Source organism: Sander lucioperca, chromosome 11 (assembly GCF_008315115.2).
Source record: "Sander lucioperca isolate FBNREF2018 chromosome 11, SLUC_FBN_1.2, whole genome shotgun sequence".
Taxonomy (NCBI): domain Eukaryota; kingdom Metazoa; phylum Chordata; class Actinopteri; order Perciformes; family Percidae; genus Sander; species Sander lucioperca.
In genome coordinates this window covers 5,080,546-5,105,390 of record NC_050183.1, presented here as the reverse complement: position 1 = coordinate 5,105,390, position 24,845 = coordinate 5,080,546, and the positions used below count along the sequence as shown (strand labels likewise).

The following is a 24,845-nucleotide window of genomic DNA, read 5'->3' as shown; positions in this document are numbered from 1 at the left end:
TTGGGCATCCTTGTCTTATTCCACAAGAGACATTAATTCTTGGAGTGATGTCTGATTGAAGTGAAATATAACTATATATTTGATCATAAAACATTCTGATTACCTTACAAAAGTTATTACCAAACCCAAAGAGTTGGAGCGATTTCAGTAAAAAGTCATGTTCGATGGAATCAAATGCCTTGAAAAAATCAATAAACAATATTAGGCTTTCTGTGTTTATAAGGCTCTGGTAATCTAACATGTCCATAATTAGTCTCACATTGTTATGAATATGTCTACCTTTAATAAAAGCTGACTGAAATTCGTCTATTAACTTGTTCAAGACATTTTTTACTCTGTTAGCATATACCAAAGCTAGTAATTTATAATCATTGCAAAGTAAAGTTATAGGTCTCCAATTATCTAATAATAATAAGTCTTTATTGGGTTTGGGCAACAAGGTTATCAGACCAGTTTTCATTGTTGGGGATAACTGACCCTTTTTTATGCAATCGAGATACGCATTAAATAATACATTTTTAATATCTGTCCAAAAAGTCTTAAAAAATTCTATAGATAAACCATCAATACCCGGTGATTTACCGTTTTTCATTTGTTTTAAAGCTGTTTCAATTTCTGTTAAGGTTACATCTTTATCTAGTAAAAATTTGTCTTCATCTGTTAGTTTTGTTACATTTTCATTTACACTTTTCATAAAGGCATCACAATCGTCACTCTGAAATTTTTTCTTATACAAGTTGCTATAAAATTGACATACTTCCTCTTTTATTTTTTTTTGAGTCTTGAATGATATTTCCATTTTGGTTTAATTTTGTTATACATTTTTTAGTCTGTCTCCGTTTTTCAAGGCTATATGAGTTTTTTTCCCCCTGTTCAATCCATTTGGCTTTTGATCTAACAAAGGTGCCTTTTGCCTTCTCCACGTATATACCATCTAATCTGTTCTGGAGCGTATGTAACTCTTGTGTCTCTTCTACAGTCATGTTAGGTTTTCCACATAATAAACTTATCTTTTCAACTATTTCCTTTTGTTTACGTTTACGGTTGTCGGCTATTCTCTTTCCAGCTTCAATAGCTTGTTGCTTTACTCGAAATTTAAACCACTCCCATTTACTTATATCTGACAATTCCATGTCATTAGTTTCAAGACATATTATTCTAATCTGGCTACAGAATTCTTCGTTCAGCAACAAGGTATTGTTAAATTTCCAAATATTGTTTGATTTTTGTTTTTGTTTGACTATTGATAGTGACAACCCAATAAGACAATGGTCCGTGAGAGGAGATAAATGAATATCACATTTTAGTGTAAGATTAGTAATATTTGGAGACACAAGCCAATAATCTAACCTTGAGCATAGGTTAGCATCTGCTGGGCTGATCCATGTGAATTGCATTGTGTTAGGGTGTGTCACTCTCCAATAATCTACCAAGTTATTGGATAGACAAAAGTTGTGTAACATGTCATTATATTCTGGTTGTAACCCCTTGGGAGGTTTTCTGTCAAGCCAGGAATTAGGTGCCATGTTAAAATCACCTCCTATTATTATGCTATCCGTGCCATAAGTTGCACTCCATTCCCTGATGGCTTGAGTTAACTTTAACATCATATTTCTATTGAGAGACCTGTTGTTGTACCCATATACATTAATCAAAATCATTTTAAAATCAAATACTTCCACCACAACCATTAGCCAGTGACCTGCTTCATCACTTTTATAATCAATAATTTTCCCTATCAATCTAAAAAATAAAATCATCACTCCTGCAGAATGAGAGGTTCCATGTGAATACAAAATATTGTCTCCCAATTGTTGCTTCCAGAATTTTTCGTCATCCTTGTTAGAATGAGTCTCTTGTAACAAAATAAGGTTGGCTTTGACTTCCTTACAAAATAAAAAAAATGGCCTTAGTATAACGCTTAGTATTATTCTTTAAACCTCGAACATTTAAAGAACTAAAAACAATAGACATGCAAATGAAACAAAGTACACGCTCTTAAATGCGCTTAAAAAAAATAGGATTTAAGGCAGGAATGAACAATCTGTCATAGATTTCAACTTTGACATTAACAGTAACAGTCCCCTTAATCAAACTTTCTGAATCAATGTGATGACACTATACTTAATCTGTGAAAGGTGCCTCCACTCTTTTTCCGTCTATAATAGCATACCCTTCCTTCAAGTAAGCTTTCTTCCCGTTACGTCTGGCCTCCTGTACTGTTGGATACAGCTTAGCTCGGGCTTCACGATCTTCTTTAGACCAGTCCTGTCTGAATTGAACATGCATCTCCTTGCAGACTCTGGCCTCCCTCGACCTCCTCCAGATCTCGTCCCTCGTCGTCCGCATGCCAAACTGTATGATGATCGGTCGTGGTCTCATGTTGAAGGCGGGATCATCTTTCTTTCCCAGACGATGGACAGTATCAACCTTGTCTCGTAATTTTTCCACTGACATCGGAATCACTTTTGTGAGAATACCGACCACCACATCTCTTGTATCCTCGTTTTCCTTCTCCGGTAGCCCGATCAATTTGAGATTCGATCGTCTTCCGTATCGCTCGATCCACTTGCGCTTTGAGTTGAATTATTTCACTTTTATATTTTGTCACCTCTTTTTCGTTATTCTGAATGCGCTGTTCGAACTTTTTTTTCGAACGCATCCAGTCTTTCCTCAAATCTTTGTAGCCTCCCGAAAGATTCCAAAATAATGGCCTTCAAAAATTCACCGTCGAATTTGAAGAAACATATCAAGGTAAGTTACAAATATAATACACAAATGGCACACCAGCTTGAGCTATCAGTAAGCGCTAGCTAACTAGCTAACTAGCTACCTGCGGTTCATGACATGCTGAGGTGTTGTACATTCCTGTCCTTGTACTGCTGCTACAGCCAAAGGAATTGTGAGTGTCCTTTAGGCTAAACATTTGAAATAATATAAACAATATGATATTCAAACTTTTGACTGCTTTCTTTAATAACTACACTATACTTGTACTTTTACTTTCAGTACTTGAGTAGTACATTTTAAAATAAACTACTTGCAATACTTAAGTACAAAATGTTGAATACTTTAGTACTTCCACTTAAGTGTGGTGCTTAAAGAGCACTTAAACTTCTACTCAAGTCACTTTTTTCATAGAGCACTTGTACTTTTACTCAAGTCTGGGTTTCTAGTACTTTATACATGTCAGTCTGAATATGACAGACACTGTAGTGTGTGGTAACTTAATACGTACCAAAAAGCATTTTGGATCTTCTTAATGTCTTCACAAGGTTAGTTTTATAATGCTGAGCTTCCTATGACTTCAGGTCCTTGGCATTCTAATTCTCAATGTAAGGGATAATGTAAAGCGAACCGGTCATTATTGCGAATTAGAACCCCGACAGGGTGATGAATCAGCCTGAAGAGCTGATGAGCACTGCTCTCCGGCAGAAGCCAGGTGGCCCCGGTGAGTACGAGTTAACCATGGAGCTAATTAATGCTCTGTTAGCACTTTTACCATTAGCACTGCTAGCAATCCTTGATTCCTCCACCCTCTCTGTCAATTTCATCCGCTGAACAGCATAATGAGCTCCGTATGAGCACAATTATTTAAATTTAAAAATGGTCCAAGTCAATGATCTGAACTCTGTCCATGGCAACAGTTTGTTATACTTAGCAATGGTCTGTCAAACAAAAGTAACGGACCGTAGAATGCCATGATTGACCAATCAAAATCAAGTATTCAACAATGCCGTGTAATATTGGTATATTGAATATACCATGGTCAGGGTGAATACTCAATTCTGATTGGCTGCAGGGTAGTAATTGAAAAACTCAGGAGCAGCACAGTTCAAATTCACAAATGTGAAGAAGGTTAATGAGAATTAGATGACTTACACAGAAGCATTTCATGGAATCTCAGCCAAGGAGAATTTAGGATTAAACGGTACAGTGTAGTGCCATCCCAATTTCTGAAGTTCCTGTCATTACTGTAGGTGTATTTAAACTCATGCTGGTTAGCTGGACCTTCAATGTAAACAAAGATATTGCAGGCGCCGTAAATACATATGCTTATGTAATCATTAACCCAAACATAAATAAGTAAAGCCTATTATATCCTTAGGTGTGTGCGTATACTGTAAATGTGTGTATGTGTTAAAGTTATTGTCTGTAAGATTTTCATGTAGTTAATTGTCTAGAAAGTACCTATCTATCAAAAAGTTAGTTAAAACAATGGTAATTGAGCATTTGACCCACTGATGAAAGAGCTTGTATTTGCTGCTTTGTCAAATAATACAATCTTAGTGTCTGTGGTGACTTTCCGCCCTAAATTTAATTAAATGGAGCGCACAGTTAGTGATGCTTTTTATTTCAGTCAGCAGGGGTTGGTTTTCCCCATCTACCCAGGTGGAGCTTGTTACTGCCAATGCTTTCCATTGTACTCAGAAATTGGAAACTTCTGACGAGGAAAGACCTCCCTACATGCAACTCTTCTACCAAAACAAGTTCCTTCCCAAGGCTATTTTGCAGAGGCACCGGGCTTGCGTCCAGCGCTTAGCGCCGCCCAAGACGATTGTGATTGGTTTAAAGAAATGCCAATAGACCACAGCACGTTATTCTCCCATTGCGGAATGTTGTGTGGCCAAGGACGAACGAAACCTAAATACAAGACATTCCAATTCATTATCCTTGTAATACACAACAGAAAATGCATGATATCTGAACATATGTATACATTTAATGATCCACAAGCGACAGCAGTCGGCGGGGACGAGGCAGCCGGCAGCTGCCTTCAACCTCCTACCTAACAGTCGGCTCTATCGCCTAGTTTTTATTATACTAATAAAGTGTTTTTAAAACCAAAGATACATTTTTACGTGTAAGTAAGTATTAGCCTCACGCTAATTTATCAAGACTAGGCCTACCGGCTAAACTAACGCTAGCCTCATGGCAACCTCTACACCTGGCGAGTCCCCACTCCCCCTCAGGATTTCCTCGTTGTTCAATAATACAAACAAAGAAATTGCTGACCTCAGGGAAGATGTTCGTCGGCTTTCCGAGGACTTAAAAACCAAAGATGCTTTGTTAACCGCCTGCTTGGACGTGGCTCATAATCAGTCGCTCCGGATCTCATCTCTCTCGGCGGCCTTCCAGGATACCGCGCCATGGGACCCAGCTGCCTGCCCACGCCCATCGTCCTGCTCGACACCGGTTATCAAGCCACCCTGGACTGAGGTGGTTTGCGGCCGAAAGAGAGCCTCGGGTAGGGCTCCATCGCCTCCTGCCCTCAGCCTCTCCAACCGCTTCAATGCTTTGTCGGAGTCGGAGCCGGTGGTGGCCAGTGCGGCTCACCGGGCTCGCCCCGCTTCAAAGCAGACTGACCAGCCGTCGTCACGGAAGACGATTGCTACCGCGCGGCGAAAGCTTCTGAGGGATGCGGTAGTCAGACGGTCCGGTGGCCTACACTGCCTGGATCGGCCAAATGACAACGTTCCTCAAAAACAATCTCCACAACCGAACGGTAAGCATTCTTCCTCTTCTTTTCCTTGTCCATCTGAAACCGACACTGACTGTTTTGCTCCCGTCACCGGCTACCCACACCCCCCCACTCCTCGTCCGCTCTTCCCCCTAACCACAGTAATTATTGGGGACTCCATCACTAGAGACCTACGGTTTCATAATGCTGTCACACACTGTTTTCCCGGAGCCAAAGTTGCAGACATCCTGGCTAAAGTTATGGACCTGATACCCTCATTTCCGACCTCTATCAAACGCATCGTGGTCCATTGTGGACATAACGACATGTCCACTCGGATTCAGGAGTGTGAGCGCACAAGGCGAGACTTTACCACTCTCATTGAGGCTTTAAAAAGCACTGGGAAGTCGGTTTTTATTTCGGGCCCACTTCCATCTCTAGGTCGCGGATCAGGCCTCTTTAGCAGACTACTCTCCCTTAACACCTGGCTCCAGCTCACATGCAGTATTCACAGGATAGGTTTTATTGACAACTTCAATCTGTTTTGGGAACGTGGCTCCCTGTTCAGCAGGGATGGGACTCATCCCAATACACGCGGAAGCCAGATGCTACGTGGAAATTTGCACCACGCCCTGCATACCCAGACCTCTGATTGACTGTTTACATCCCGTAAACACTCCCACAAGCACACTGACCAGACACACTCTCCCAAAGTCAATAATCAGAGATACAGCGCTACACGCCCCTCTGTGCTCCCTTCAGAGCAATCACCCATTCATAATCCCATAACCACCGTGTCTGTCCCCCGACTGAGACCGTTTAAACCAAACGCTAACAAAAGAGGTGCTATACTAAACAACCTAATTGGAATTAAAACAACCACTGCAACGATAGAACAGAATAGGAAAATCAAATGTGGACTATTAAATATTAGATCTCTGTCATCGAAAGCATTATTGGTAAACGAATTGATATCAGATAACCACATTGACTTATTCTGCCTCACCGAAACCTGGCTGGGCCATGACGAATATGTTAGTTTAAACGAAGCCACTCCTCCCAGTCATAATAATACCCAAATTCCACGAGGCTCAGGCCGAGGAGGGGGAGTTGCAGCCATATTTGACTCGAGCCTGTTAATTAATCCTAAACCTAAACTAAATTATAACTCGTTTGAAAGCCTTGTTCTTAATCTTCAACACCCAACATGGAAAACAGTACAGCCAATTATATTCGTTGTTGTTTACCGAGCACCAGGTCCATATTCTGAGTTTTTATCTGAATTCTCAGAGTTTTTATCATGCATAGTCCTTCAATCAGACAAAGTACTTATTGTAGGTGATTTTAATATCCATGTGGACATTGAGAGCAATAGCCTTAGTACTGCTTTCAATTCACTGCTAGATTCTATTGGTTTCAGTCAGAGGGTGCATAAGGCCACGCACTGTTTTAACCACACCCTCGACCTTGTGCTAGAATATGGCATCAAAATTGACGATTTAATAGTATTTCCGCAGAATCCTTTATTATCAGACCATTTTTTAATAACTTTCGAATTCCTACTACCAGACTATACGAAATTAAATAAAAGTTTCTACACTAGATGCTTATCTGACAGTGCTATAGCTAAATTTAAGGAAGCTATTCCAACAGCACTTAACTCAATGTCATGCCTTAATATAACAGAGGACTGTTATGTTAACTCTAGTCCCTCCCAACTTGATAACTTTGTAGACGCTGCTACGGCCTGCCTACGGACTACTTTAGACTCGGTTGCTCCTCTCAAAAAGAAGATGATGAAGGAAAGGAAACTAGCACCTTGGTATAACTCCCAAACTCGCAAATTAAAACAAATCTCACGAAAACTTGAAAGTAAATGGCGTTCCACCAAACTGGAAGAATCTCGTGTGGATTGGCAAGATAGTCTAAAAAATTATAGGAGGGCCCTCAGAAATGCCAGATCAGACTATTACTCAACACTAATAGAAGAAAATAAGAACAACCCAAGGTTTCTTTTCAGCACTGTAGCCAGGCTGACAGATAGTCACAGCTCTATTGAGCCATCTATTCCTATAGCTCTGAGCAGTGATGACTTCATGACCTTTTTTAATGATAAAATTATAACAATTAGAGAAAAAATTCATCACCTTCTGCCCACAGCTTCCAACGACTCACCATTGGGCGCAGGAGGGCTAGAGAGAACGATAAGACCTGATACTTATTTAGACGGCTTTTATCCTTTAGACCTCCAACAATTAATGTTAAGGGTCTCTTCAGCTAAGCCAACTACCTGTCTCTTAGACCCCATTCCAACGAAGCTACTTAAAGAAGCACTACCCGTGGTCAATACCACATTACTAGATACGATCAATATGTCCTTATTAACGGGTCACGTACCGCAGTCTTTTAAAGTAGCTGTGATAAAACCTATTCTGAAAAAACCCACCCTCGACCCTGAGGTCTTAGCCAACTATAGACCTATATCTAACCTCCCGTTTCTCTCCAAAATCCTTGAGAAGGTAGTCGCTAATCAATTGTGTGACTTTCTGCATAGAAATAGTCTATTTGAAGACTTTCAGTCAGGATTTAGAATGCATCATAGCACAGAGACGGCACTGGTGAAAATCACTAACGACCTTCTAACTGCTGCTGACAAAGGACTTGTCTCCATACTTGTCTTATTAGATCTTAGTGCTGCATTCGACACTGTTGACCATACCATCCTCTTACAGAGACTGGAACATTTAGTTGGCATTAAAGGAATCGCACTAAGCTGGTTTAAGTCCTATTTTTCTGAGCGATCCCAATTTGTTAATATTAACGATAAACCATCCAAATACGCTAAAGTTAGCCATGGCGTTCCTCAAGGCTCAGTGCTTGGACCAATTCTATTCTCTTTATATATGCTTCCTCTAGGCAATATTATTAGGAAACACTCAATTAACTTTCACTGTTACGCAGACGACACCCAATTATATCTGTCAATCAAGCCAGACGAAAGCGGTCAGTTAGCTAAACTTCAAGCGTGCATTAAAGATATAAAATCCTGGATGACCCACAATTTTCTGATGTTGAACTCAAACAAAACGGAAGTTATTGTGCTGGGACCCAAGCACCACCGAACTTCATTATCTAAATATATAGCTACCCTAGATGGTATTGCCCTGGCCTCCAGCACTACTGTCAGAAATCTAGGAGTCATTTTTGACCAGGATCTATCCTTTAACGCCCACTTAAAACAAACCTCAAGAACAGCCTTTTTCCATCTTCGTAACATTGCCAAAATCAGGAACATCCTGTCTCAAAACGATGCTGAAAAACTAGTCCATGCATTCGTAACTTCCCGGCTGGACTACTGTAATTCTTTACTATCAGGCTGCTCAAATAAGTCCCTCAAGACCCTCCAGCTGATCCAGAATGCTGCAGCACGTGTTCTGACAAGAACTAACAAAAGAGATCACATTTCTCCTGTATTAGCTTCTCTGCATTGGCTTCCTGTAAAATCCAGGATTGAATTTAAAATCCTTCTCCTGACCTACAAAGCACTAAATGGTCAAGCACCATCATACATAGAAGAGCTTTTAGTACCTTATTGTCCCACTAGAGCACTGCGCTCCCAGAACTCAGAGCTACTTGTGGTTCCTAGAGTCTCTAAAAGTAGAGTGGGAGCCAGAGCCTTCAGCTACCAGGCCCCTCTCCTGTGGAACCAGCTCCCAACTTGGGTTCGGGGGGCTGACACCGTCGCCACATTTAAGAATAAACTGAAAACCATCATCTTTGATAAAGCTTATAGTTAGGGAGTGAGGAGTTGCAGCATAGTAGAGTAGAGTAGAGGGAGGCAGGAAGTACAAGCCCGTTCCGGCAGGGGAGAGTACGAGCCCGGTCCAGGGCCCCTCTCTTTAGCCTGCCTCTCTTAGTTATGCTATTATGACTCTAGACTGCTGTGGGAAGCTCCTTCCAAGGACACAATGAGCCGCTCCCTCTTCTCTCTTTTCACTTGTCTCCTTTTGTGTGCATCTTAGTCCCAGAAATGCCTGTTACTAACCTAGCTCTGGGGAGTTTTCTCCCCGGAGTCCCTTTGTTTCTTCTTCACCCAGAACATCGCCTTGGAATTGGGTGGCACCTACACCGGGGTCCTGGGTGCAGCTGACGCTATGGACTTACTACACCCTGCTACGCTCTGCGTTTCCCCGCAGTGTCCGACTGCGTCCTGCCGCGTCCAACCGCGTCCACCCAGGCTGCTGTGCCACACTACACCCCGTAACGCCCTGCTGTGCCCTACTATGACATGAACTACTATGACTACCATTGTGATCACTGCTTCACTATCTTTATTATGACTATTATTGCCACCATTCACCACTCCCCCAACTGGTGCCGTCAGACACCGCCTACCAAGAGTCTGGGTCTGTCCGAGGTTTCTTCCTAACAAAAAAAGGGAGTTTTTCCTTGCCACTGTCGCTATAGCTACTGCTAATGCTTGCTCTTGAGGCAACCACTGTAATAGTTGGGGCTTCGTAAAGTACAGAGTTTGGTCTAGACCTACTCTATCTGTAAAGTGTCTCGAGATATCTCTTGTTATGATTTGATACTATAAATAAAATTGAATTGAATTGAATTGAATTGAATTGAATTAATGAGGCAAATCTGCAAAATGGGCAAAATGGCTTCAAGACTTCAGCCCCTAATTGACCATTATAAGGCAATTCATACATACATACATTTGTAAGGAGCCATACACTCAAAAGTCCTTGGTAACAGCCTTTAAGATTGTCAAGTGTCCATTTTTTCTTTCAAAAAATAAAAATCACTGCACTTCATAATTTAATTTTTATAGTAGGCCTATATAGTTAGTTAGTGTAGTTATATGTGTAACATAGTTCATAGTTCAAAATAGGTCCTTCTAAGAGCCAATCAAAAAGCATATTCAAAGCAAGCATTCAAGAGTTAATTCCACAACTCATTTGGTTCTAACAACAGTTACAGAACTGTGCCTGATTCTGACTGATTCTGATCTAATGTTAAAAGCATGTTGTTAGCCAAAAGTCATTTTCTATTGAGATGAAAATCACCACAGGCAAATAAATTCGGTAATAACTCATATGAGCTTTGTGCTGCCACTGACTCACTGCTCCTTGTACCCTCTGTGCACTATGTATGTATTTTGTTGCCTTTAAGTAGTCATATACAAAGCACACTACGCAATGCAGTTTCATTATGCCCAAAGTACAAGCAGTACATGTAATGTAATGGGTTTATGCAAATTCCTTTTAGCGCCACCATTTGTTTTTTAAACAATTAAAATTGATATAATTTATGTTATATATGCCAGGACTTTGACTGCAACTGTGATTATAAAGACCACCTTGTTTATTTGAAGGTGACGTGAGAAAGTGGGGCAGATGGAGTGATTGTCATTCGTCAAGAAATTTGTACACCACAAACTTCCCATGAAACCATTTTTCATTTTTTACGTTTCCATTTGTGTCTGATGTAAGCAAGCGAGATACAATTGAATGAGCTTTAGAGGTGCTGATAGAGCCAGGCTAGCTACTTCCCCCTGCTTCCAGTGTTTATGCTAAACTAGGCTAATCAACCCCCAGCTCTAGCTTCATACTTAAGAGTTGTTGGTAGTTTGGTACACTTATTAACTTTCTTGCCGGGAGTTAGATGAGAGGATAAATAACCACGCTCACATTTGTACGGTAAATATGAAGCTACACCCAGCAGACGTTTAGCTATGTAGCTTAGCACAAAGACTAGAAACGTGAAAATAGCTAGCCTGACTGTCCAAAGGCAAAACAACCTTCCAATACCTCCAAACTTCACTGATTAACATGTTTGTTCATTCCTTACAAAAACCAAAGTGTAAAAATGTAAAATACTGTATGTCATTTTTACACTTCATTTTAAACTAAACTAACAAGCTGCGGAATCTTCATAACATACAGGGTAGCATGAGGCTATTACTACTTAGCTAACAGTCTGACTTCAGGGTTCTGTTTTGAATAAATTAATATACTTCACTGGAACTAAATAGATTTAAACAACAACCACTATCATATTTTACAATGTTTGCTAATTTATATATAACAATTATTGTAACAATACTCAAAAATGTTAATTTTGATTAAAACATATGTCATATGATATTATTTCTTTAATGAGCTTGGATATTTCAGACAGTAATAACATAAACAGCACTGTTCCAGAAGTAGACCCTAGAGAATCAAGACTTGCCAAAGAAAGGGACTGGCCCTTTTTGGACTCTTAGATTCTCCTGGAGCTACATTCAGATTTCACATTGTAGAGTTTTGTGACTTCTTGCCAACAAAGATTGTAAGAAATAATGTTCAGCATTGAAGAGATTGTTGGAAAAGAGGAACAGTGTGTTGGATAGATTTTGGGTTGCTACAAGGTGACTAATTTGATTTAGCATTGATGAGCTTTCTTTTTCTATTGTTTGGTGTGTGGTAATGAATATAATAGATGAACAAACCAGTCAGTATACATTTTGCAAAAAAATTACAAAAATATTTTTTGTTAAGAAGACATGATTCATCCGGTCTGCAATTTATTGAAATTTACAGTTCAAACACATTACTTCAGAATACTTGTATGAAACAAAAAGTAAATGATATGACTGAAGACGATGAGATTAAGCGCACTGAGCAGCGCAGCGACAGGCCAGGTGGGCTTCTGCTGTTTCGATCAGGTCAGTGCTCTTCTCATAGATGCTGCTCAGACCCTCAGAGACATTCAGGTTAGAATCTACAAAAATAGGGAAAGTAAAGCAGTTAGGTGCCGTACAACATAAGAGCTAGTATTATTCAGTTTTATTAACCAGCCGTGATTTCTTGCAGACTCACCAGCGGGCAGGCAGTGGTAGCCAACAGTGGCGGTCGTTGTCCTCACAGGCATGCAGCCGGCCAGGCAGCGCAGCACGGGCTCAACAGAGTAGCATTTGGACTCTTGGCCATGGAGGACCACCTGCTTCTCCAGCTTCACAGATTCAAGCTTCATGTAACACTCTGGAAAAGGGTGAAAAATGAAGGTAAGCACCAAAAATATACATCATATAGCAGTCTTTATTAGGTTCTTTATATGCTTCATTTTACCATTCAGAGTATAAATGTTATTTTAATAGGAAGGGTGAAGCAGGTACTGTAAGTATTACCAGAGGCATCCCGGCAGCTCTTTCCAGACAGAACCCAGGAATGAGCGTAGCTGACTGCGTTCTTGGTCAGGCGTTCGTTGGGTGTGCGGTACTCCTGTCTGATTTCTCCGTCAGCCTTTCCACAGAGTCCACAGGTCTGTCCTCTCATCCAGTCCACAACTTTGACCTGGGAAAAAACAGTTCAGCGTTTGCTCCATTACCAGTATGGAGATTAATAAATACATTTAAGTAGTCCGATTTTTTTGTCTCACCTTCAGCTCGTTCAGATCAAGGTAGACCTCCTGGAGACCATGGCTGGGAGCATGGAGCGCAATGCCCTCACCTCTCTGTATGATCTGAATTTTGCCTAAAATGCAAATATATATAAATATGTTATTTTTGAACTTTCAAAACATTGATAATTGTAGCATGTTAAATTTAAATAAATATATAAAAACCTGTGGGATGCTGATATGGCAGGTTGCTGATAGGGATTTCTACTCCGTTAACCTTCACTATGATAACACTGCCCTTCGGATGCAGGTCCACATCACTGTTGGAAAACAATTGAAATACATGTATTACAGCTTTTTTCTGAATTGTTTGTCTTTTTGGGGGACAATTCCTTCAATAAAGATATAAATACTTGCTGTTCATACATGTTTCCGATCTTCACATTGATCTGGTTCTGTTCCTCTGTTTGATCCCTCTTCAGTAGAACAATGAATTTAAGTTCCGGGGTACAATCCTGAGCCAACACCTGGGAGCAAGAGTGGGGCATCTCGTTCTTGTATTTCCTGTTGTTGAATGTGACCACTGTGTCTTTGACCATGGAACACTCAGCTGCAGTGGAAAGAAAAAGATAAATCAGTAAATTAGCTATTTAATGATCAGCCTGACAATTCAGTAAAACATGTTTCTTTAAATGTTTTCACCTGCATGAGCCTTGGTGAGCATGTAGGAGAGCTTGTCAGCCCAGTTGCTTTGGTAGGATTCTAGCTCAGCAGCAGTGTGACCAATTGGCAGAGCAATAGGGAAGTGCACACCAAATATGTATAATGTCCTCTGTAATATAAAAATATTAGAAACGGTTGTGAAGTGTGTAGAAAATGGATGACAAAATATGATGCAGACATTTCCTGTATGCAAATAATGGGCAATAAAACTGCACCTTTGGTGTCTTCAGCACAACATTCAGGCTTGTCTCAGAAGCAGCAGCCACAGACAGTCTGATCTGATTACGAACATTTTTTGCCTTTGCCAGGTGTGCTCCATATTCCTTAGCGACACGGGAAATGTACTGAGAGATCCTAGGTAGACATAAAAGTAAAGGTTATTTAAGAAACTGTATTAATAAATATATGATAGATAGGTGGGTTGGAAAATGAAAATGAAATCATGCCAAAAGAATTCCCAAACACGTCTTCATCCAGGATGCCTAATTAAGGTTATACTTATACAGAATACCATTTTTGAAATCTGCTTAGTTTGTGACATTACCGTGTTGCATAGCACATCATGCTCTTTGGAAGTTTGTCCCAGGCAACCTTAACGCTGACTGCAGGGTCTTTACCCACCAGACCAGTCTCAGCCGTGATCTCAGTCTTGTATTGTTTGCACTCAATGCCCCAGGCAATCTTGGCCTAAGAGAAATTTAAATTAGAGTTAACATCTCAAGCATCACACAGATGTCTAACAACTGTTGCTAAATCACCAAATCAAAGTTTTTACCATCAGCTTGCGGTAGCTCAGCATCACACCATCAGCACAGACTCTCCATTGGTCATTCTCATCCAGGTTGGCAATAATGACCTGAAGTCTGGCAGTAGCTCTGTCAAAGTAAGCTGCAATCTGGTATCCCTGAACCGTGTGGTCAGCTCTCACGGCGCGGATGAGAATAGTTACAACAGGAGCGACAGCATTAGAGAGGTACTTGGCCTTAAAGTGAAAACCAGAGATTGATATTAATGAAAGTTTAGATTTTTCCCACCGAATACAAGAGACTGTAAATAACTTGGTCTAATGACTTACCTTATTGTAGATGGCCTCGAAGCTGTAGGCACTGCTCTTGCTGTTGGCACGGCCTGTGGAGAGGCCATGCTGCAAACAAAGAAACCATACATTAGCCTATTCCAACATGATGTACACAATGTGGCTGTCTCATCAATCTGATAATTACCTGGTGGATGTGGTTCTTGATAAACTTCATTTCATACAGTTGTTGCTGCAATAGAAACATTTGTAGATTAGTTCTTTCACATGTTTTTGATTCTACTGTTTTTTTTACATGCTCTGAGGTAAAGCTGTCTCACCTTGGACAATGATCTGGACCTGGAGGACCTGGAGGAGCTGGAGCTGGAGCTGGAGTTGGAGGAGCGGCTGCTGAACACGAGAGAAGACTGGCTGTTTGAAGCACTGCTGGAGCGTGAGCTGGAGGAGCTGCTCAGTCTCTTTGATGCTTTGCCGACTGCCTTGCTCTTGGAGCGAGAGGAGGAGCTGGAGGAGGACTTGGATGATGCGGAGGAGGAGCTGCTGGAGCGAGAGCTGCTGGAGTGAGAGCTGCTGGAGCGAGAGCTGCTGGAGCGAGAGCTGCTGGAGCGAGAGCTGATAGAATGAGAGCTGCTGGAGCTGGATGACGCTGCTGTGCTGTTCTTCAGACCAGGAACCAGGATTTTCTTGAGTTTCATCAGGACGTTTTTGTCCTCAAGAATTTCCTCTTCCTCACTCAGGTTAATCACTTTGAGGATCTTTTCTGCTGCCCTATCTCCAACCTGAACCTCAATTTCAATCTTCTCGACGACTGGTCCGGCAGCTGCAACCAAATAGATAAGTAGATATCTTACTTTTTAGCAACTTCTTACAAAATTACTTATGTTATAATATTGTCATCCATTTCACTTGCCTGGAGCAACCTCAACAATGACCGCATGTTTTCCAATTATGGTGTAGAATGGGCAGTTTTTGATGAAGGCTGCGTTGCGAGATTCAATCTCAGTGCACGCCTTGATTCCAAAGGTTTCGATTACAGCACACATTTTCTTTTCAAAGGCCTTGCGGACAATTCTACTTGGCAGGTCAACAGGAAGGATTTCAGATGACACTGACTGTAAAAGCACAACAGAGGTCACCACATTAATTTGGAGCGGGGTTAATGTTTGTGTCGGAAAATGTCATTGAATCAAACTCACCATATCACCAGCCAGAGAGGATGCAAAGGATGAAATCTTTGAAGAAAAGGTTTCCCTTGATGTCTGTGCTGTAAATTCTTCTGGAACCACTGGTGTGATTTTGGCAGCTGCAAGGTCTTCCACATTTCTTGCAACAGCAAAAGTATCAACACTGTTGGAGGAAGGAAAAATAGTTTTAAGAAAACAGAATTTGGGGTGACTGGGTGATAAATGTCACTTGGTGACAAGGAATAGTACATACAATACAGTTGCAATCTTATCGATGCCCTGAACAGGCAGGAGCTGAAGCTTGAAGTTCCCCTTAATCATGTCAATTCTTGCTTCCATCTTTGCAGGAACAATTGTGTGAACTCTGGCTCTTGACATCAGAGCAGCCTGGACGAAAGCAGTATTCACTCCCATAACTGCATAGGTATGCATGGACACACTGCAAGGGAAAGAAACAATTTTTAGTAGGATTTTCCTAAGAACATTTGTTTTAAACTGATGAGAAGAATCTTAATAAGTTATCAAGTAAGCTGCACCTAGATTACCTTGGAGTAATGGCAGCCCTGATGTTGATGTCAGACTTCAGAAGCTGGGCAGCATTGAAGTTTTCAGGCAGAGGTGGTGTCACAGTGGCTTGGACTGTGAAAAATAACATTTTCACTATCTGTATAAAAAATGTCTCAAACCAGCAACAGTTAAAGGTATAATATGTAAAATTTTCCTAAAAAAACAATAGTATAGATTAATAAAAAAGTAATCTCTCAATCATCACTTATGACCCACAAGAAGTTTGTGGTGGATTCTGTATCTACAGAGAACCTGCCCTCTGCGTCAGCAAGGAGCCTTTGGGCCCCACGTGGCCAATAAGAGCGTTCAGGTTGTGCAACCCGTTTTTATTCTTAACCGCTGCTTTACCCCTCGGCGTCTCATACCGCCGAACCGGTTTTACGACACAAACAGACAGGATGAAGCTCTACATCATCTCATAATCCGGTAATGGGACACCTTCCTTCAGAAGTGTGGGTTTGTTTATTTGTGCTTTATAAAATAACCATCATGAAACAATTGTTCGGCGCTTCCTCTCTTCATTCTCTCTCTCTCTCTCTCTCTCTCTCTCTCTCTCTCTCTCTCTCTCTCTCTCTCTCTTTCTCTCTCTCTCTCTCTCTCTCTCTCTCACACTGACTCTCAGTTGGGGGGAGGGGCCAATTTTAAACACTATGTTTACAGATCAGTACATATTATATCTTTAAGCTCCACAAGTGCAACTTACGTTCAACAGAGGCAGCAGCCACAGCAGCAGTATAGAAACTGAGCTCCATGGGCAGACCAACGGTGGTGGGAAAGATGCGACGAACCTCAGCAACCAGCATTGGTTTTGTCAAATGAAATGCGAACCCAGACATCACAGCATTCAAAGCATTCCTGCCATAAGATTGGATTGCTGGTCCAGTGGCAAGCTGTAAACACAAAATTGATTATAGGACATCAAATATTCACTTCATAACTATTGATTACTTAGCAGGTAGAAGACTAGTTACAGTAGAATATGCCATACCTCAATAATCTGATCAATAATGGCTTTGTCAATGTTGGCAAATGCAATTTCCTGTCCAAAGAATTTCACATACACAGAGGCCAGGGGCTGGCTGGAAGGATGAGCCCTCCACTCAGAAAGCTGTGCAAAAAAGAAAACAGTTAACAAACTGTATATGTGTTTTGATTACATAATTCATTTATATATATATATATATATATATATATATATATATATATATATATATATATATATATATATATATATATATTATCATCATCTCTTGAACTTACAGCCTTTATAACTTGTTTCATCTTGGTCATCCTGTCAACATTCTCGGGAGACTTTTGTATTTTCAGAAGGGCCTCCTGCATTCCCTCAGTTCTTACTCCAAGCTGAACAAAGGAAAATTATTTGATGGGTTAGTATTTTCAAAATGATTACTAAAAATATAATGTGCAAGGTGCATATAGCCAAAATAATGAAGCTTGTTGACAGAAAATTTGAATCTGTTACGTTAAAGTTAGGATTCATGGCATTGGTAAACAGCCTGAGATATAGGCATTAATTCAAAAGGCTAGCTAAATTTCCTTTTTGCTGTTATGATTTGACACATTTGCATTGTGCAAGGGTGTATAAGATGGGAGTGTTACATGCCAGATATATGAGAGCCTTTGGTTCTGTTAATTAGCTATGTAAGACATGATTGTCATACCTCAAGGACATCAGCATAAGCTCCTGCAAAGTAGGTGCGAGCTTTGGCCACAATGGCTCTTGGAAAAACAGTTGCAGCATCGTTAACATAGAAGGCGCTAGCAGCAGCACCCATCATCCAGGGGTCTGTAGGGCAAAATATGAGAACCATCAAAACCCATGTTTTAATCTAAAAACTCTGATGACAAATTATTATCCTGTAGTGCTCTTACTGTGGTAGGTATCTAAATAGAAAGCTCTGCTGAAGCGATAGCTCATTCTGTCGAATTTGGGGCTAAGGATCTTCACAGCAACATTACAGGCAGCAGCACTGAAAGTAGAACAATAAAATCCATGAGATTATTGGTGCTGACATGTTTAAATAGAAAACAAAAACCTGCTAAATGAAATATTAAGTAAGTTCTTACACAGAGGCAAAATCAGGAGCGGTGTTCTTGGTCATGGCTTTCATGTAAGAGTAGACAAAGCTAGCGACCTGCAGATTTTTTTCTTTCAAGAGGACATTGGCGAGAGCAGTCACTAGACCCATTGGCAGCTTGGTCTCAAACAGTACGATAGCAGCAACCATTCGTAGCTCTGGGTGGAGAGCCTCGTCCATGAACAGCTGAACAGCCATTTCCTGGATCTAATTCACAAAGATGAATGTTATAAGTAAAACATGTCTTAAGTGTATTCATTCTTAGTAATGGAAGGAATCGCAAAATGTAGTCTCACCATCTTGGGCTCCTTCTTAGCAATGTTCCTCAGGGCCAAAACAGCATCAATGTGAACTCTGTGTGGCAGGCCAGCAGCAGCACTTCCAAAGCCTGGCAGGAGCTTCATGATTGGCTTCAGGCTGGCAGGATGTCCAGCATTACCCAGGACTTTGAGAGTGACAATGACCTCCTCAATTTCACCTTTGGCAACAGCCTGGATAGCAAGTTCATGGATGGGCTGTGGGAGCAACAGAAAAAAAAAACATTTGTGTCACTGATGTTAGAACTTAATTTAAGTAATATAAAACATGTTAAAAAAAAAAGATACATACCCTCACTAGCTCAGCTGGGCAAGTTGGGTTCTCTGCACAGTATTTAGCAACCAGGGTGCCATAGCCCAGCATGACAATCTCACGCAGAACTGGGTTTTCTTGTATCTTGGGGTTCATGGCCAGGCCCTGAGGAGTGGTGAAAATAAAGAACTGATTATGCGTCCCAGTTCTCACATCATTACAGATACTTAAGGAAAACTTTTAACATTGACTTGCCTCGGCAAGCTTGATAACCTCCAGGTCGGCTGTCACCATGTGGACAGATGCCAGAAGTGCTTGAGCAGCTTCGGCAATAGTCACCTCCCCAGCGAGGAACTTCTCCTTGAAGAACTTCAAAGCAGCATGAGTACCAATGGCAGGGACAGCATTTAGGATCCAGTGCCTGGGAAGGAGAAATATTATATTATTATATTATCCATGGCATGTTTTTTTCATGGCTCTTCTCTGAATGAAATTCGCAGTTACCTGTAATCGGCTTTAGCTTTGAACCGAGTCCAGAGGGCCTCAATACTCTCAAATCTGGCCACACGCAGCAGCTGGATGAGCTCAATGAATTTCAGAGGAGCATCTTCGTGGACCATGGCCACATTGGAAGTCACCAGGTGGTTTAGAATCTCAACAATCTGTCAGTAAACAAAACATTTCCCATCTTAAAATTTGCTGCCACAGGATGAATTCTAAAAACAATGCGAATATTTCCTTAAGTACCTGTGCCTCGGCATTGGTGATCCTCAGAAGCTGGATGGGTGTCTGGAGAAGCTCGCTGTCAAACTCGTACTGCAGGGATCCACGGGGAACATATGGAACATCAGCTCTGATGTGCTCCACTGCGGCCGTCGCGATCTCAATGAAGGTCAGGATTTGCCTGTGATTATACATCAGCACTACATCAATGTGCAGTGACATTTTGTGAAGAGTATAGCACTGACGCACTCTATTGCACATTGCTCTTTTTCATTTAAACCACATACTTAGCCTCCATCTGGACAGCGCCATTCATGATGTTGAAAGGTGAGAACTGGATGAGCTCTGTAGCAGTTGCCTCCAAGATCAAAGCACCTGTGGCTGCTGGCTTCATGATGTAGCTAAAAGCAGCGGCTCCGTTCAGGGTCTTTCCTCCCTGCATTGACAAGACCCACAATATTGTCAAACCAGCAGTGTCCAGCAGTGTACTGTACTGTAAGAGTATGAAGTGAGAGGGAATTGCACTTACAGCCTCACACTCAGCGCATCTCTCTGTGTAAGCCAAGCCAATGTCCTTAATGATTCTCTCCTGGCAGTGGTTCAGGTCCTTAGTCTTGGACAACAGGATGCGGTCAGCCTTTGCGTCCTCACTGATGATGTAGTGGGTTTTACACACACCCTGTACTCCAAGCTAGTTCACACAAATCCAAACACAGTTTGTCATTGTAATCAATGTGGCATTTTGTGGGTGGAACTCTATGAAAATGAGTTATTTATACCTCTTGCAGCTCATAGACGTTCTGAGTCTTCTTGATATTCAGCTGGAACATGTTGAGGATTCCTCTGCAGACATTCAGCACAGTTTCAGAGACGCCAGCTGGTGCAAACACTTTGCCGACAACACCGTTTGCATACTCAAACTTGATGGGTGTCGAGAGCTGAGCAGCCAGGGCTGAGGTGAGATTGGTGGCTGGGATGAAAGCGTCTTTGGGCCAGATGCCACTGTACTCAAAGATTTCCGGGTCTACAAGCTGTAAGGAGGAGTGACAGTTTGAATGAGTTGAACACTTGAAGTTTATAAGCCATTATTTTTATTCTAGTTCACTGACTAACTCTAACCCTAGTTATTCATGTTGTTTACCTTCAGCACAAAGGTGTCGGCTGCTGCGGCACTGATTAAAACTTTGCTGATGACTTTCACTCCAGCGCGTGCCAGACCATCCTCAGGAAGGCCGCCCATAACAAAGGCCTCATATTTGTAGACGTAGGTCTTTCCAGTGGCAAACTCTGGAGCTGCAATAATAGATAAGAAAACAAACTAGGGAATTCATTTGCATTTCAATAAAAGGTTGAAACTGAGAATTAGAAACATTCTATATTTACACACCAGAATTACATTTTTAACGTAATAGAATAACAACTTACCAAAGTTGACCTGGTAACCCGCTACGAAATAGGAATAAAATTAAATAATCATTAAAAACAGTAGAAAGGGAATTGATCATCTTTAAAAGGTGGTTTCATATTAAAAAGTTATCACTAAATGAAAATAAAATAAAGTCTGTGGTGTCCTCTGGTGTCAGGGCTGATTGTGAAATAAAACTGAATTGAAATGGAATTGATAATGAAAGAGTATATAAAAACAATTCTAGTGAGTGATTATAGATCAGAAACTGTTTGAAGCTACATATAGAATATATCAATCAGAAACGAATCTCTAATCTAAATCTATTGCTATTCCTCTATTTTGTTGTATTAACCGACAAGCAAGTTGGTAAAACTAAAGAACTCCATGTCTAATTTTCTGCTCTAGCATATCAACAAAAATACACTGTCAGCAAGTGCAGTTTCTTATCTTTGTCCTAATAAACACAATATCAGTAGATAATTGCTGCCATGTACTCATCTACATGTAGAGCTTAGATCGGCCCAAAAAATCAAGCCCGAACCTACCCGAGCCCGAGCACGTTGCGTCCGAGCCCGGCCCACCCGACACATTAACTGTAATTATGAGCCCGAGCCCGATTTAAACCTGACATTTTTTTAATACGTGGGCCGTTATAACTGACGTTCTCAACTACAATTCCGAGTTGTTTGAACTGCAGAAATCTGTTTAGAATAATGCAACAAGGACGAAGCCTGTAAACTGCGCTGTTTGTTTATTCAGAATGGAACGGATCGCAAATGGATCTGAATGAAGAAACGTAAAAAAAAAGAAACAATGATGAACAACATATTGTTGTCACTGCCCACGACTTGTTTAAACTGCTTCCATACCTTCGACTTTCCTCCACACTTGCTCAAAGTTAACTCTCCTGTTTTTCTTTTTTTCTTTACATCTTCAAGCTCCATGTTGCACTTAAGATACACAATACAGCACAGCAGGCCCGGTGTGATGCGTGCGAGAGGAGGAGACTCCGCGCATGAAGTGCTGCATTTTGTAACTGCAGCCTAAATTTTGTACACATTTGTTACTTTTATATAGCTTATATATACATATTTATAATATTTCTGATTATGGCATAGCTTTCTCCCCACCCAATTAGGCTAAATAGGTAATGGATACAAAAAAAAATCATGAAATCAAAAATCAAAAAATGCTTGATCAAGGGTCCGGCCCGTGCCCGGCCCGGCCCGAGGATAGTGGCGGAAATAACGGCCCGAGCCCGACACGACCTCGGTCGGACTCGGGCTTGGGCCGAGAATCTAAACTCTATCTACATGTCTATTATCTCAATATACAAAAAAACTACATTTTCAGAACTTTAAAGTTTAAAATGCATAAAGAAATACTTACCAGCAAAGGCCACAGTGAAGGCTAGCACAAGCACCCTCATGACTGGTGATAGTGGATGACTGCAACCAGGGGCTTCCTTATAGCCACTTTTTGCTGGATGTGTGCCTATTAAAATGTATCATTAACTAAATATCAGCTTTCATTGTCATTGATGTTACCATGCCCTGACCCTGCAGATTAGATGAACGGAGTAAAACACAAAGGAAAATGTCACAGACAGGGTCATATCCAAGTTTTTAAAATTAGTGAGTTCCAGATTTTTTCTTTTAATGGAGCTTATTAACTGGACTTTTGGATGAGAAAGATTCATACCAAAATGATATGTCTATGAAAATGACATCTACCAACACAATCCAAGAGTGTGTGTGTGTGTGTGTGTGTGTGTGTGTGTGTGTGTGTGTGTGTGTGTGTGTGTGTGTGTGTGTGTGTGTGTGTGTGTGTGTGTTCATACCTACATCACACATCATGGTCTTTTTGTGCTCCTCGGTTCTCCTCTCTGGTCATTCATTTATATTTAATTTAGACAGAAAAAGGATAAGGAATGTGTGCTTAATTGTAAAAAAAAATTTAAGAAATAATGTTTTCATGTCTGTGACATAGCCTATTCTACACATGGCTATGTGGCCTATATGCTATAGACATAAGACATAATACAGTATAGTAAAGGGTGTCAGCTATGTAAGGTTGCTGGTATAATGTCGATATTGTAGTACTGGTACTATCATTGTTCTCTGCCCTATGTTAGTATGTCAGTCATGTTGAGTTAAGTACACGTGTTTGTACATATTTGTGTTGTTTCGTGTGCTTTAATGCAAAATCACAACATTACAATAACATCAGCACAAATACAACTGAAAAGCTTATGCCATTGCCAGGGGAAATACATATAGCTCAGCAATGAAGCCAGCCAAAATAAATAGTTCACATTTGCCATTATACAACATTATGAGACCACAGAAGATTACAATGACACAGTTTCCATGCCTTTAACATTGGAAGTGGGTCTGATATTATCTAAATAATGGCCAAGCTCATTTTTAAATGCAGCAAAGGAAGGTTCAGAGTTTCTAAACCTGCATTTATGAATAAGGAATTTGGCAAGAAGAAAAATAAGATTTATAATTAAGTAATGACTAACCTCCTCCTTTCTGAAAAAAGGATAAAAAATAAACCATTAAATGGCACTTTCTGGAGAGTTTTGTGCAAAGAAATGGAGAAATCGAGTCTTACATGATATGTGCAAAACTGCAAGTTTAAGAGCCTAAACTTTGCATTGTTGTAGTATTAACAGGTATTACGGCATTTAGCATTTACATTACTGTTAATCAGTCATCACTTGATTACACATTGTATTACCTTATGATATAAGAAGTGACCCATACAATGTGCCAAACATAATGTGCCACATGAAGAGACAGTACAGCATATGACAGTAGCAACAGCTGAGAATACCAAGATTTGGATCTGTGGTGACCAGGTCCACCTCACACAAACTTCCTTCTACCATTCTCTCTCTTTACTACTACCACACACACACACACACACACACACACACACACACACACACACACACACACACACACACACGGCGAGGACCAGTTCAGCTGCTTGGTCAGCGACATGAACTCGTAGCGGCCGTTGGAGCTTCCGAGCACCGGGCTTCCACCGTTGCGAACGGGGTTTTTAGCTTTAGGAGAAGGCATTTTATCTGTTAATCCTACCCAGGTAGACACTAAAGGCGTTATGTTGACCCGCAGTGGTGAATTGTCGGCAGTGCTGCGCGGGCTATTGCCGTATTCTGATTGTTCTCATCTCAGCTCCGCCGAGACAAAATAGACATGCCATTTCAAAAATCTTTCATTTATTGTCAGAAATATCATGTTTTCAAAAGCATCACTTTAATTAAATTTTATGTGACATATTTCCAGTAGGCAACTGACTGCAAGCAGGCACATCCTGACACAAACGAGCAGGCTTATGTGCCGGGGCTGAGCCCCGGAGAGCCCCGGCCCAATTTAACCACTATGAGTAATCCTTCCTCCTGCACGTAACACATCCGAATATCCCTCGCTAGCTGAAGCTAACAATATGACAGTTCACTTTTACTGTCTATTTGTGCTATGAACAGCGTGCCTCACTGAGAAAATAGGCAGGACGTGGCTCGAGCAACGTAGCTCGAGCAGCGTGGCTCGAGCCGTGCCTGCGGGCTGTGTGACCTGTTACATGGGCGCCGAAATGAAAAGCAGGTCTGAGGCACACGCGCGCTGCTTAGGTAGGAGGTATGTACTTCATTTAG

At 41.0% G+C, this 24,845-nt stretch overlaps 1 protein-coding gene across 5 annotated transcripts; it reads right to left on the bottom strand.

Annotated features, from left to right (window-relative positions):
- Positions 1 to 11,996: 11,996 nt before the first annotated feature.
- LOC116055327 (vitellogenin-2-like) lies at positions 11,997 to 22,745 on the bottom strand. Of its 5 annotated transcripts, none has more exons than XM_031307258.2 (35): positions 22,550 to 22,745; positions 21,178 to 21,198; positions 20,894 to 21,045; positions 20,532 to 20,783; positions 20,282 to 20,443; positions 20,040 to 20,188; positions 19,777 to 19,933; positions 19,534 to 19,691; positions 19,285 to 19,450; positions 19,069 to 19,194; positions 18,756 to 18,974; positions 18,449 to 18,666; positions 18,254 to 18,351; positions 18,043 to 18,167; positions 17,621 to 17,722; positions 17,349 to 17,468; positions 17,064 to 17,250; positions 16,339 to 16,432; positions 16,047 to 16,232; positions 15,806 to 15,956; positions 15,520 to 15,721; positions 15,246 to 15,429; positions 14,930 to 15,170; positions 14,797 to 14,841; positions 14,649 to 14,717; positions 14,349 to 14,555; positions 14,118 to 14,260; positions 13,789 to 13,927; positions 13,553 to 13,682; positions 13,277 to 13,460; positions 13,076 to 13,170; positions 12,890 to 12,984; positions 12,639 to 12,804; positions 12,331 to 12,492; positions 11,997 to 12,232 (listed from the first exon to the last, which is right to left on the bottom strand). In XM_031307258.2, exons 1-35 carry the CDS (start codon positions 22,587 to 22,589, stop codon positions 12,120 to 12,122), a joined length of 5,058 nt encoding a protein of 1,685 aa, XP_031163118.1. In that variant the 5' UTR covers positions 22,590 to 22,745; the 3' UTR covers positions 11,997 to 12,119. The 5 variants fall into 5 exon arrangements, with proteins under 5 accessions (XP_031163118.1, XP_035863456.1, XP_035863457.1 ...); XM_036007563.1 differs by having other exon boundaries at positions 14,930 to 15,201; positions 15,247 to 15,429; XM_036007564.1 differs by having other exon boundaries at positions 14,930 to 15,186; positions 15,247 to 15,429.
- Between the last annotated feature and the right edge of the window lie 2,100 nt (positions 22,746 to 24,845).

Coding starts and splice junctions, on each gene's coding strand:
- LOC116055327 (XM_031307257.2), bottom strand. CDS start 22,589: ATGAGGGTGCTTGTGCTAGCCTTCACTGTGGCCTTTGCTG. Junction 19,451..19,533: donor AAAGCTAAAGCCGATTACAG/GTAACTGCGAAT, acceptor TCTCCTTCCCAG/GCACTGGATCCTAAATGCTG. Junction 19,195..19,284: donor AGGTTATCAAGCTTGCCGAG/GCAAGTCAATGT, acceptor ACCACTCCTCAG/GGCCTGGCCATGAACCCCAA.